The sequence below is a fragment of the Psilocybe cubensis genome, chromosome 6, assembly GCF_017499595.1.
Source record: "Psilocybe cubensis strain MGC-MH-2018 chromosome 6, whole genome shotgun sequence".
Taxonomy (NCBI): domain Eukaryota; kingdom Fungi; phylum Basidiomycota; class Agaricomycetes; order Agaricales; family Agrocybaceae; genus Psilocybe; species Psilocybe cubensis.
This window is the reverse complement of record NC_063004.1, coordinates 541,990-553,288: the sequence shown is the minus strand read 5'-3', so window position 1 is coordinate 553,288 and position 11,299 is coordinate 541,990. Positions and strand designations below refer to the sequence as shown.

At 45.4% G+C, this 11,299-nt stretch overlaps 3 protein-coding genes across 3 annotated transcripts; 2 read left to right on the top strand and 1 right to left on the bottom strand.

Moving 5' to 3' along the window:
• Positions 1-3,110, top strand: JR316_0006721 (Exosome complex exonuclease rrp6; the record flags this gene model as incomplete). Its single annotated transcript, XM_047892467.1, has 10 exons — positions 1-306; positions 357-428; positions 477-661; positions 713-1,043; positions 1,095-1,194; positions 1,247-1,757; positions 1,836-2,349; positions 2,403-2,504; positions 2,574-2,958; positions 3,025-3,110. The coding sequence occupies 10 exons, from the start codon at positions 1-3 to the stop codon at positions 3,108-3,110; spliced, it is 2,592 nt and encodes an 863-aa protein (XP_047747749.1).
• A 1,755-nt stretch (positions 3,111-4,865) lies between these two features.
• Positions 4,866-7,323, top strand: JR316_0006720 (MFS antiporter QDR3; the record flags this gene model as incomplete). Its single annotated transcript, XM_047892466.1, has 14 exons — positions 4,866-5,072; positions 5,132-5,198; positions 5,252-5,385; positions 5,441-5,514; positions 5,566-5,598; positions 5,653-5,725; positions 5,786-5,821; positions 5,883-6,306; positions 6,356-6,469; positions 6,524-6,615; positions 6,675-6,808; positions 6,864-6,996; positions 7,049-7,064; positions 7,118-7,323. 14 exons carry the CDS (start codon positions 4,866-4,868, stop codon positions 7,321-7,323), a joined length of 1,743 nt encoding a protein of 580 aa, XP_047747748.1.
• A 555-nt stretch (positions 7,324-7,878) lies between these two features.
• JR316_0006719 (uncharacterized protein) lies at positions 7,879-9,235 on the bottom strand (the record flags this gene model as incomplete). The annotated part of the gene is made up of 5 exons (XM_047892465.1): positions 7,879-8,046; positions 8,100-8,387; positions 8,443-8,481; positions 8,531-9,052; positions 9,122-9,235. The coding sequence occupies 5 exons, from the start codon at positions 9,233-9,235 to the stop codon at positions 7,879-7,881; spliced, it is 1,131 nt and encodes a 376-aa protein (XP_047747747.1).
• Positions 9,236-11,299: the final 2,064 nt, after the last annotated feature.

Sequence of the window (11,299 nt, the reverse complement as noted above, 5' to 3'; positions counted from 1 at the left end):
ATGGACTCACTCGCTTCCACCTCTTTTGATGCCTACAATGCACGTCTTCAAGCATCAGCATTGACCGCGACGCGCAAATCTGCGGGTCTACCAGCTGACCTTGCTTTTCATCGATCAATGGACAGAGATCTCGAACAAGAACTGGACGCATTTTCTCAACGAGTCCTTGGCGTAACCAACAAGCTTCTTGGGCTTGTATCAACGCAGAGTCGTAAAGGAAAGGCCAAATTGGAGAATGAAGACGATGTGGTGGACAACTTTCATGCTCTTGTTGTGGACTCGATGGATCAATTACTGGAAAGGACGGTGCGTTGTTTTTGGAATTGGTTAAAATAGTAACTAATATAACATTCCAGGATATCTGCCTCGATGAATTCTGGGGAAAAAACAAGGCCCCTGCGATCGCCATTAACCCGCCTAAACCAAAGGTTCGCGGAATAACGACTCCAAAGTTCATATAATAAACCATGATGCAGAAATCCCATACTGGAGAAAAAGGACATGTCGTGCAGCACGCTGCCAACCTTTCAAAACCACAGCTACTTTTCCCCAAGAAAGCTGACAACTCCGATTCGCCATGGTATCCAACACTGTCCCACAAATACAACGCAAAAGTACCTCTCGGACACATCTATACTGACGAAAACGACACCGGAATTATGTGAGCATTTTTAATACAGTGCAAGTAACCAGATTGACGTCAAGTATTCAGTTCCAACCATCCGTATCGATACGAAATCACACACCTCAATTACCCCCCGCGGATGTTCACCCAGTGCACGCCCATTCAACCACCATCTCTTGAGGATACCCAAGCAACATGGGTCGGAACTAAAGAAGACTTCGCTCGCATGTTGGACAAATTGCGCAAGGCAACGGAAATTGCAGTCGATCTGGAACACCACAGCTACCGCTCGTACTCGGGATTCCTGTGCCTCATGCAGATCAGCGACAGAGAGGAGGATTGGATAATCGATCTTTTGACACTGCGGAGTGAGATTGAGAGCTTGAACGAGGTGTTTACGAATCCAGAAATTGTTAAGGTGAGTTAACTTCCCGTTGGCAAGAAAAAAACTTTGTCGTGAGAGTTTCAGGTCTTCCATGGTGCAGATAGCGATATCGTGTGGTTGCAGCAAGACTTCAACGTATACATCGTCAACCTCTTCGATACGTTCCATGCATCCAAACTTCTAGGTACAACAACGAACCTTATGTGACTACAAATTTCTCATCGCTTTTCTCACAGAATTCCCTCGACATGGACTGGCCAACCTCCTCGAAATGTATTGCGATTTCGTCCCAGACAAACGATATCAACTGGCCGATTGGCGAATTCGCCCTCTTCCCGAAGACATGCTCAAGTATGCTCGCTCAGACACTCACTTCTTGTTGTACATCTACGACAACCTTCGGAACGCACTTTTGGACCGGTCGAGGTCCCAGTCCCAGTCCCGAGCGGCCTCGGCGTCGCCACCGCCACTCGCTTCCTCTTCGACACCATCACCACCACAGGGGCTGCTCGATGAAACTTTATCGCGCTCAGCTGAAACTTCGCTGAGAGTTTATTCGAAAGAACCTTACGACGCTACAGATGGGACCGGCAGCGGAGGTTGGGACACACTTGCAAAAAAGTGGAACAAAGTCGCGTTGACTGCGGGGGGACCCGGGGTTGGTGTCGGTGCTCTGCAGAGAGAGGTTTACAAGAGCGTACATGGATGGAGAGAGCGTGTTGCTCGAGAGGAAGATGAAAGTACAAGGTGCGATGGTTACCTTCACTCCTTCTCTTCCCTTCTCTTCCCTTTTCCCTTTCACCTAACCATTCTCGACCCTTGCAGATACGTGTTACAGAACCATGCCTTGTTTCTCATTGCGGAGCAACCTCCCGCGGATATGGCAGCATTACTGGCTCTATTCAGATCGTCTGTTCCGCCTGTTGTGAAAAGACGAGCCAGAGAATTATTGAGTGTCATCAAAGATTCGGTAAAGCGAGGCATGGTCGTGTCCCGTATGAGTGGTCAGGGTAGCGCAGATGATCGACCAGAGCCCGTGCCCCAAGCAGAAGAAAAAAGGAAAGACGTCGTAATGCTCGAGGCAGAAATGAAGAATTTAGAGAAAGACGAAACACCCTCGACGAGTATCTGGGGTCAATGTGTGTCGTTTATACCTTCCCATTTCGGTGCGCGTGGAGCTAATATTGCAACAGCGGTGGACCAAGGACATTCGACGTCTCGTTCTACGTTGTTTGGGACCACCAGATCCTCCTCGAAAGTTCCTATTGCTTCTGCTAGGTTCGCAACATCTGTGAGCACGTTGTTCGGCAACGGAGTTGGAAAGAAGGCAAGTGCGATTGTTTTCATCCATTGCAAATTGTTCCCAAATTAAACTCGTTCCCAAATGTCCAGTCGTCTGCTGCATCTTCGGGACATCGTTCTGGCCACCCCCAATTTGACGATTTAGTAGCAAAAATTAATCGCAGCTTCTCCATGGCCCCTGCTATTCCTCAGGTATTTTTCCCCTCCCATTCCTAGCACCCCCGGATATCAGGAAATGTTAATTGATGTATGATATATTAGGTGGGAATTGCCTCGCTCCAAGCGGCTGTCGATACCCCAGCTGAGCCTTCCATCAAGGAAGAAGGAGCATCAGGCATGCAGGTTGAGATTCCATACGTGGCTCCGGCTCAGCGTCAAAGCAAACCAATCAAAGAGGAAAAGGATACCATCGTCGTTGTCGGTCAAGCCAGGCAGAAGCGTAAACGTAAAGAAGCCAAAGCTACCTTTACAGCGGGAGGCGATCTCAACGACTCTGCGAGCAAAGATGAGAGAGTAGCTAAGTTAGACTCTGACAAACCAGCAGAGATGGAGCATTTCGACTTCTCGGCTGTACCTAACATCCTTGACGATAATCCTGATCTTGAAGATAGGAAAAAGAAGCGACAAAGGAAGCAACCTGCCAAAGGTGTGTTGCTTTCAGTTACTTTTGCGTGTATGTGACACTTAATATCTTCCTCTCGCTTTTTTATAGCAGGAACTTTCTATGGCGATTTCCCCGCACCCCCAAAAGCACACAGTGAATTAAAAAGTGGAAATCAGTCGCATACTTTCAAGTGACGACAGATTCTACTTTTTGTGGACCGTCGGACCGGCTGCTAACTTTGAGAAATGATCACGAACTGTGCACACGACCAAGCCGCTTATTTGGCACACGCGTCGAAGCTCCCTGTGCACTACCAAACGTGGTTGCCGTTTCTCATATTTTCTGCCTCATTTTGATAAGCAGCAGCACCCTACCCTTCCGACTTCTTACGACGCCCAACACTTTGATTTATCTTTCAAATTATGTAATGCCATTGACCTGACGTCGCCAGCGCGGGATGAATTGTTGCATGCACTTCTTTTCTTTCCAGTGTGTCAAGTGTAAAAAATCGGTTTAATCTTTGCCGTGGCGCGTGGTAGGCTGATTTTTAGCCTTTCTTCAATCTTTCTTTGTGACGTGCATAGCTAACTGCTACATTACTACTGACCTGTGTTGAAAATCGGGTGAAATCGGTCATGCTCACTGTTGTCCACCGCCTGAGCGTGATCTTGAAGTCATCATTTCAGATCTCACTTTGGATTCGGGTTTTGCTGAGTGCGCTCTACTTGACTGATATCCTTATGCAGGCTGCAAATTTGGATTCCGATGTGGTGGATCGGATTGTGTTTCAAGGCAGAAAGGTTACCTTCGTGCGTCGGTGAGCTTGTAAGTGGGTGCACAGGATGGATGCCGTGCTGAAAACCTCCACTTCCTAGGATCCCATGGATTTCATCAGTCATTGCGCGTGGGCATGGGCGACTAAAGAGTCCCGGCAAAAATAGCGCTCCACGACTGTCACTGAGGTTGCACTGGATACTGCTTCAATACCTCAACATGTATCCCCCAATCCCTCTGGGCAACGCTAGATTCGACGAGCGCAGTACATGTCTCTTTAACAATATTGCGCACGTTCGAACATTCTTCATTTTACTTCACGATGATTGGGTGTTTCTTGATTCATTTCGGCATCATTGCTGCCTTATTACTAAACATTGCGAAGGCAGCACCGTAGCTATTATAATTATAGGTGTACGATCTGGCTTGAGGTTACAATGTTAGTTTCTATTATTATCGACGACTCTTTCATGCCGGCTGCCGGATTGCTCCTCGCTTTTTTGTAGAACTCAGGTGAATCTCCAGCGCTTTCCGCAGAACTAGCCACACTTACTGCACACGACTCTACTGCAGGATTGCCGTTCATATCCGAAGATTGACCGCATGCTACGCCAACCCCTTCGGCGCTGCTTAAACTTGTAAGGAACCGAGAACCTTTTTGTGAAAATTGTTATCCAGCACTTTTCTCTTACTGAAGGATGTTTCAGGTTCTTGAGAGCCTGCAAGCAGTGATGCGTCTCGTTCCGTATTCTTCCTGTCTGACGCAATACTGACCCGTAGGTGGAGAAAAGTCGCATAGGCGCCATTTGTGCTGATGACATGGTCCCTGGACCTCCAGGATAGCCTGTTGTAACGTATTCTCATACCTCAAGGCCGACAGACAGTGGGGAATACGAGTCGATCGCCAGTGTTTTGTGGTGACAAGCTCGTATTCCTTTCTGCTTTACCAGTTGGCGGCGTCGATACCGGAATGCTTCAATCATCCTGGTGTGCGCAAAACGCGGATACTTCTAGTTTTGTTCAGGGAAACGTCTATAAATTCTGGACTAGTCTTCGAGACTTTTTCTCCTCACAAACTTCCCCACCAACAAAAGGGCCCTGTGGGCTCCTTTATTCTCGCATATCATATTCGTTCTATTCTTCTCTTTACGAAACGACTTCATTTACGACTCATCATGCCCATCAAGCAATCAAATAGCATTACCCAGGTGCCAGCTATGGCGACTGTAGAACCCGCTCGGCCGCCTCTTGTCAAATCTGCAACGGTAGCATCTATGGCTCTTAGTACCACTTCGACAGTTGTAGTTCCGCCGGTCCCGACCTTTGATATCGAGCATATGCCTGTCGAGAACGACCCGCGTACTTGGTCTTCACTCCGAAAGGTCAGCAAACTTTACTTTTTCGTCTACGCTATATTCAAACCTTAAGTTGCCTACATTAGAATTGCATCTTGTTCCTCATTGCCGTTGCCGCGATGGTTGCTGCGCTGGCCGCAAATATTCAGAATCGTAAGCTGCTAATTTTATGTCTCCAGATCGTGTCTAACATCCGGGTTGGGTAGCGGCTGTTGAGCAAATGGAAGCGGAGCTTCCTGCAACTCCTGCTCAATTTAGTTTGAGCATTTCCATGTTTATTTTGGTTCAAGGTCTCATGCCAGTCATTTGGAGTTCGATCAGTGAAGTTAAGGGTCGCAAGGTGTGTACACTCTCACTATCGCGTAGTCTAGTTCCTTACAAACCACGCTCGTCAGCTTGTCTACTCCCTCTCCCTGGCTCTCTTCGCACTTGGAAGTATCGTTGTCGCTCTGAGTCAGCACATTGGCCCGTAAGTCAATAGAAATCTCTAACCAGAAATTATTTAACGCGATATCGATAGTGTTATTGGATTTCGATGCCTTCAAGCTGCAGGGTAACGTAATCTCAATTCACAATGCACTTTCATTAAACTAACGGTCTTAACCAGGTCAAGCGCGGTGATGGCGATAGGCGCCGCATCACTTGCAGATATTTTTGAACCAGAAGAACGTGGTCGAAAGGTTTGAATTAGAATTGCATCATGGGACGAATTTGGTACTGATACCGTTAATACTACACAGATGGGTATCTATTACGTTGCGCCTTTGCTGGGTCCGGTAAGTTGTTCCTGACTCAATTACTTCCCCGTTCACTATTGACGTCAACCCGGTATATCAGGCTCTTGGGCCGATCTTCGGTGGTATTCTTACGACAATCTGGAGCTGGCGCGCTATTTTCTGGTTCCTTGCTATTCTATGCGGCACATGCTTGATAGCTTTCGTGCTTTTCTTCCACGATACCTTCCGACCGGAGCGTAGTCTAACCTACCAAAATGTTCTTAAACAACGTTTGTATGCTGCTGCTATTAGCGGCGACCTGATCAAGGGCAAGCCCTCGCCAATGGTTGGAAAGGTTGTGCAAGCCAACAAATCGGATATCAATGTCATCGACATTGAAAAGACCACCGTCAAAACCGAAGAAAACACTCAAGACTTCAACGAACTGCCAAAGATAACCCTAACTCTGAGGGATGTTAATCCCCTCAAGCCAATGTGGCTTGTCCTTCGAAGGCCTAACAATTTCCTCATTCTCCTTACATCTGGTATGTGTATGGCAGATTTCTAGGGCATCAATCGTCTAACAAACTTTAGGTCTTCTCTACGCCTTCGGATTCCAGTTGTCATATGCAACTTCAAGGAGGCTTGGTGATACCTATGGATACAGCCCTCTAAAAATCGGTCTTGTCACCATCAGCTACGGAGCTGGTACGTTTGTTGTTCTTTTAACAAATCTCGTATTGATCTCTCACACATCCCTAGGGAGCGTTATGGGCAGCCTTCTTGGAGGAAGGTGGTCTGACCGCCAACTCAGACTTATCCGGGAAGCCAATGGCGGGAAAGCCTACGCAGAGGTGAGAATTCATTGTCTGGCTTTTCCCAATCCCAATTCACTAAGGCTCGCCACAATTAGATGAGACTCAAGAGTACACTCCCGGGTTTGATTATGCTCCCATGTATTGTACTTGGATTTGGGTGGCTTTGCGACAAGATCCATAATGTTGTCGCGATTTCTTTCTTTCTGTTCTTCGGAGGTTTTGTCTACATGTAAGTATAGCGCTTTGTTCAATCCGACATGTGGTACCTAACTCCCATTATTTAGTTGGATCTACTCGAGTACACTAGCATATGTTGTTGATGCAAATGTTGGACGTTCGTCGACCGCTGTGGCAGCAAACAGTTGTTTCCGTGGAATTTTTGCCTTTATCGGCACAGAAGTTGCTGTTCCTCTTCAGGTTCGGTTAAAAGACATCGTTAAACATTCAACTTTCTAATTCTTTGTTACAGAGCGGCGTTGGTGACGGTGAGCTGCTTCTTACAAGAAAGGTGTCCAACTTATCCTAACGTTTTATTTAGGTTTGATGTACACCATTTGGACTGGCATCCTGCTGCTCAACAGTGCGATTGTCGTCTTAGTCTGGTTGAAAGGGACAAAGTGGCGCGAAAACGCCGAGGCACGCGAAAAGCGCCATGCTGCGCGCTTTGATACTGCTACCTTCTCTAGCACAAGATCAAGCACACCCCCTAATTGGTACGCCAAATTAAGCTTTCCCCTCACTTGACATTAAAATTTGTCTTTTTACTTGCAGATATCTATGTCTATCTATGCTATTTGTGTTTAAGGAATTAGGCTTCCACAGATGTAGAAAAGAATCACTATTTTATTCGCAAGTACTAGTAGAACGCCATGCATCATGGGTCAACGAATTCCATAAAATATGCAACCTTCATAAAATATGTAAACACTATAACATTCAAATACACCGTTTATTCTTGATATACCTTAATCGATAAAAATCTGACGTCGAAAAATATCAATGATTGTTGCGTTGAACCCACCTGAAGCAGATTGTTTGGCCAAGACCCAAACCCACCCTTGCTTCCAATTCGGATATGGTGCATTTGGACAATCTCAGAAATAAGTTGAGGAAGGGTTTACTTCATAGACTTGTTTATAATACAAATTTGGTAGGCACTTGCTTAACAATGATCATTGAATTGTAATGCTAACCACTGCCCTTGTCTCTGACTGCGATACACCCAAGAACGACAGGGGCTCTACGGTAACAACCTCGAGAGATAACAATATTTACGATTCAGAAAAATATCTGATGCGCTTACTGGGTCACAGAAACCTGTTCAGGCAGCGGTCGATGAAGCTCGGAGGGAGAGGTCCTGAGTAAATATTCATGAAGAAATGTCAGTGCATCTGCAGCTGTCACTCGACTATCGGGTATCGGTGAGACTAAAGTCGTCCAAAACTCATCTACTTCCTTGAGCCCCGTCTACATCAAAGGGTTAGGTCCATCGAGTAAAAAAAGAAATAGATGATACGAACTTGCACGTAGTCATTCAGGTCGGAGCCAAGTTGCCACATATCAAGCTTGAAAGGGCAGTAAGGCTGGATCTCGCCACTTAGCTCTGGGGCAACTGGTCGGCCATATGTATCGATGTCAACAATACCAGCGAAAGGATGTTCCTTGCACAGGCGCTCCGACTCTGCACTGTCATCACTAAAATCTACAGCAGTCTCGAAGTCTATGATGTATACACGGGGTCTGTTGATTCTTCTTTCCCGTAAGGAAGCCGGCATCCATTCAACCATGATGTTGTTCAGGAACAAGTCCTGGAGAATGATGTTGTGCAGCGAACCCCTTCTTCTCAATGGACAGTACTCTTACCCGATGACCTATCAACTTTCGATGCAAGTAAGCTGCGCCCTGTGAGTGCATGAGTAAATATTGGATTGTAATTTGAAACAGAATGTACCTCAAAGGTTTGCGCGACCATGTAAAGAATATCTTCAACGGAATTGTCTCTTGCGGTATCGAGGCACTCTTGCAGAGAGGATATAAGCTTCGGGAACGAAAGAACAACTATATCTTGATACGAGATCTCGTCTATGAAAGGGAGGATGTGGTTGTTGCTCATGAGGATGTCCGGAGGAGAAGACAACCGTCGCATGATTCGTAAATGGGTCCCGCCCTGGCCACCAGAAGCTACTAGACGCAGAATAGCATCCCGCTTTGCATTTATGCTGCGTGCGGCATGTGAGAGTCCATTGAAGTTTATAAAGTGGGGCCATCTGACAATGGAAATGTTTTTGGTTTTGTCTGGAGTCAGGAAAAGAAAATTATCGCAAGGCAAATGCCCTCCACTATGTGATTGTAAACCGGGTCCTCTTTTCCATAGCTGATAACCATGCTTCTTGAACAAGGGAAGGAGTTCATCCCATGCAGCATCGTAGTCTTCTTCGTCAAGGTTTCTCCAGTCTCGTAGTTCAGTAGGTAACTAGTTGCGTTCAGTAAATAAAGGTTAAATTACACAAATGAACTACAGGCATACCTTACTTCGGCGAACCAGCTTCTCCGGCTCAGTGAACGTGGCTATTCCGGATGAAAATAGGCAGACGAGAGTGGCGACGGTGAGCAATCCAAGATGAACGTATGCATAGGTAGAATTGTTGTCAGGCATAGGAAAACGGACGAGTTAGCTATTAATTGCCACGTCTGCAAAAAGTGTTGAATCTTATTTAACAATTGATTGGGGTATTGATTGATCGGATTTTGGTTGGCTTTGACGGTTTACGTTAGGTTAAATTTCGACTAAAAGTAACTTTTGTGATGTTGATCACATCAGACAACTTCGCGTCAGAATAGGGATTCGAATTGAAGGAGAAAATTAGATTGCCATTGCTAAGAGTATTCAACCTCTTTCCAACAGAAAGGCTACTCCCATAGATTAAAGGTGCAGGTGCATCTCTACTTTGCAACATTGTTATTGCATGTCGAATGGACTGCTAAGCGACGGCCGCATTCACGCCATTGAGACAACCGGCTGCAACGGCGTGCATTATCATGTGGGAAGATGAGTCTACGACTTGCAGGGCCACCCCTATGAGTCAAACATTCAGTTACGGTACAATGGTCTCTAGAAGTTGGTTGAGTGGCGAAACGGTCACTCCCTTATGTCCGCCGACTTACTTTAATAACTAACGGTGGACATAAAATGTTACTACATATGATTGGTTTACAGAAAAAGAAGCGCAGTTATATAAGTATAATACCGTCGTACACCTTACTATGGATTTACATACGTCTGTCATCATGGAAATCAAAGAACCCAAAAACAAGAACGCTGTGAATGTATCATATGGAAAGGACTGCAGAAATATCGTAATCAGTCTCTTTTGACACGATTCCAATCGCAGTTTGGATTTTATGCACTTCTGGAACACTCTTTCTCCGTGATTCAGTGAACAGTGGCATGATAAGCGAGCTTCCATCCCTATTTAATTTTTTGCGGCGTACAATAAGAATGCCTACCAGTTAATCCATCAAATCAGTGTGTGAGCGTTCATGAATACAACCTTGATCAGAAATTGAGATGTTTAGATGCTATAATACCGTGAAAAAAGAAAGTTTAAGAGAAATGAATCACGGACGGGATTCGTTAGGATCGAGTCATATTTAACACGTACATCATCAGTGGGCGCTTAAAGGGAGAACTAATGTGAAAGCTCAAACTTTGGCATGCACGGACTATATTTTGCAGCATATTAGCAATGTGGTGGAGATGATTATAGCTACCTATCACTAATTTTTCTTTTTCCCTGAGCGATAACTGAAGGTACACCTAATGGTGTGTGTGAAAATGATGTGAATGACTCAGTTGCGGCGGACTAGCGGAGGTAATCAGGTTAGGGTTGGGCTGGGTTGGGTGACTTGGCTTAGGTTTACTTTCCTCTGGTAAATTCGTGCCAAATTGAACAAAGTCAGTGATTTTTAATTACGTTGGACGTAACAGATCGTGAAACTACCTATCTAACAAATTTTTTACAATGGAATAGAGTCAATCTGCATGAATAACATATTAATTGACCGCTTTATGAACGCCAGATCCAGCACTAGGAGGGAGTCTCGAAGATAGCGACTTCTATCTGATTCTCCACCTGTCGGATGTCCCTTTCTTCTGACGGGCGTGTGAGCTCACAACTTTTTTCCCTTTATGATTTTCTCTGATCACACACACTCTCATTTTCAAGGACCTGATTTTGAAGAAAAAAAGTATATAAGAGGGATCCTTTCTGTCCTTTTCGCTCATCCGGTTTTGAGCAAGCATACCTTTATCCATACCATTGTTTTACGATGGTAAGCACCCATCCACTCATCATATTCTAAATAACCTACGGGTACTGATTTTCCTCTACAGTACTCTCACTTGATTAAACCGTCCCAGGGTGTGAGTGGTTGCATTCATCTCAGTGAAGCGTTTACTGACGTTAACTCACCTTGTTAGGAGCATGTAAAGTTCAAATGGGACGGAAAATATTATGTTGGAAAGTTTCTACGCTTACTCGAGAGCTCCAAGAAACCTGGGGTCAGTGGTTATAACGTTCTATGAACATCCCCTGTTATTTCGCGAACTAATCACTGTCTCTTAGGCATACTATTGTTTGGAATTCGCAGACGGGACTTATGCAAAGATCCCTTGCTTAAATCGAACATTCCAGAAAACCACGTAAGTCCCTCTTCTACT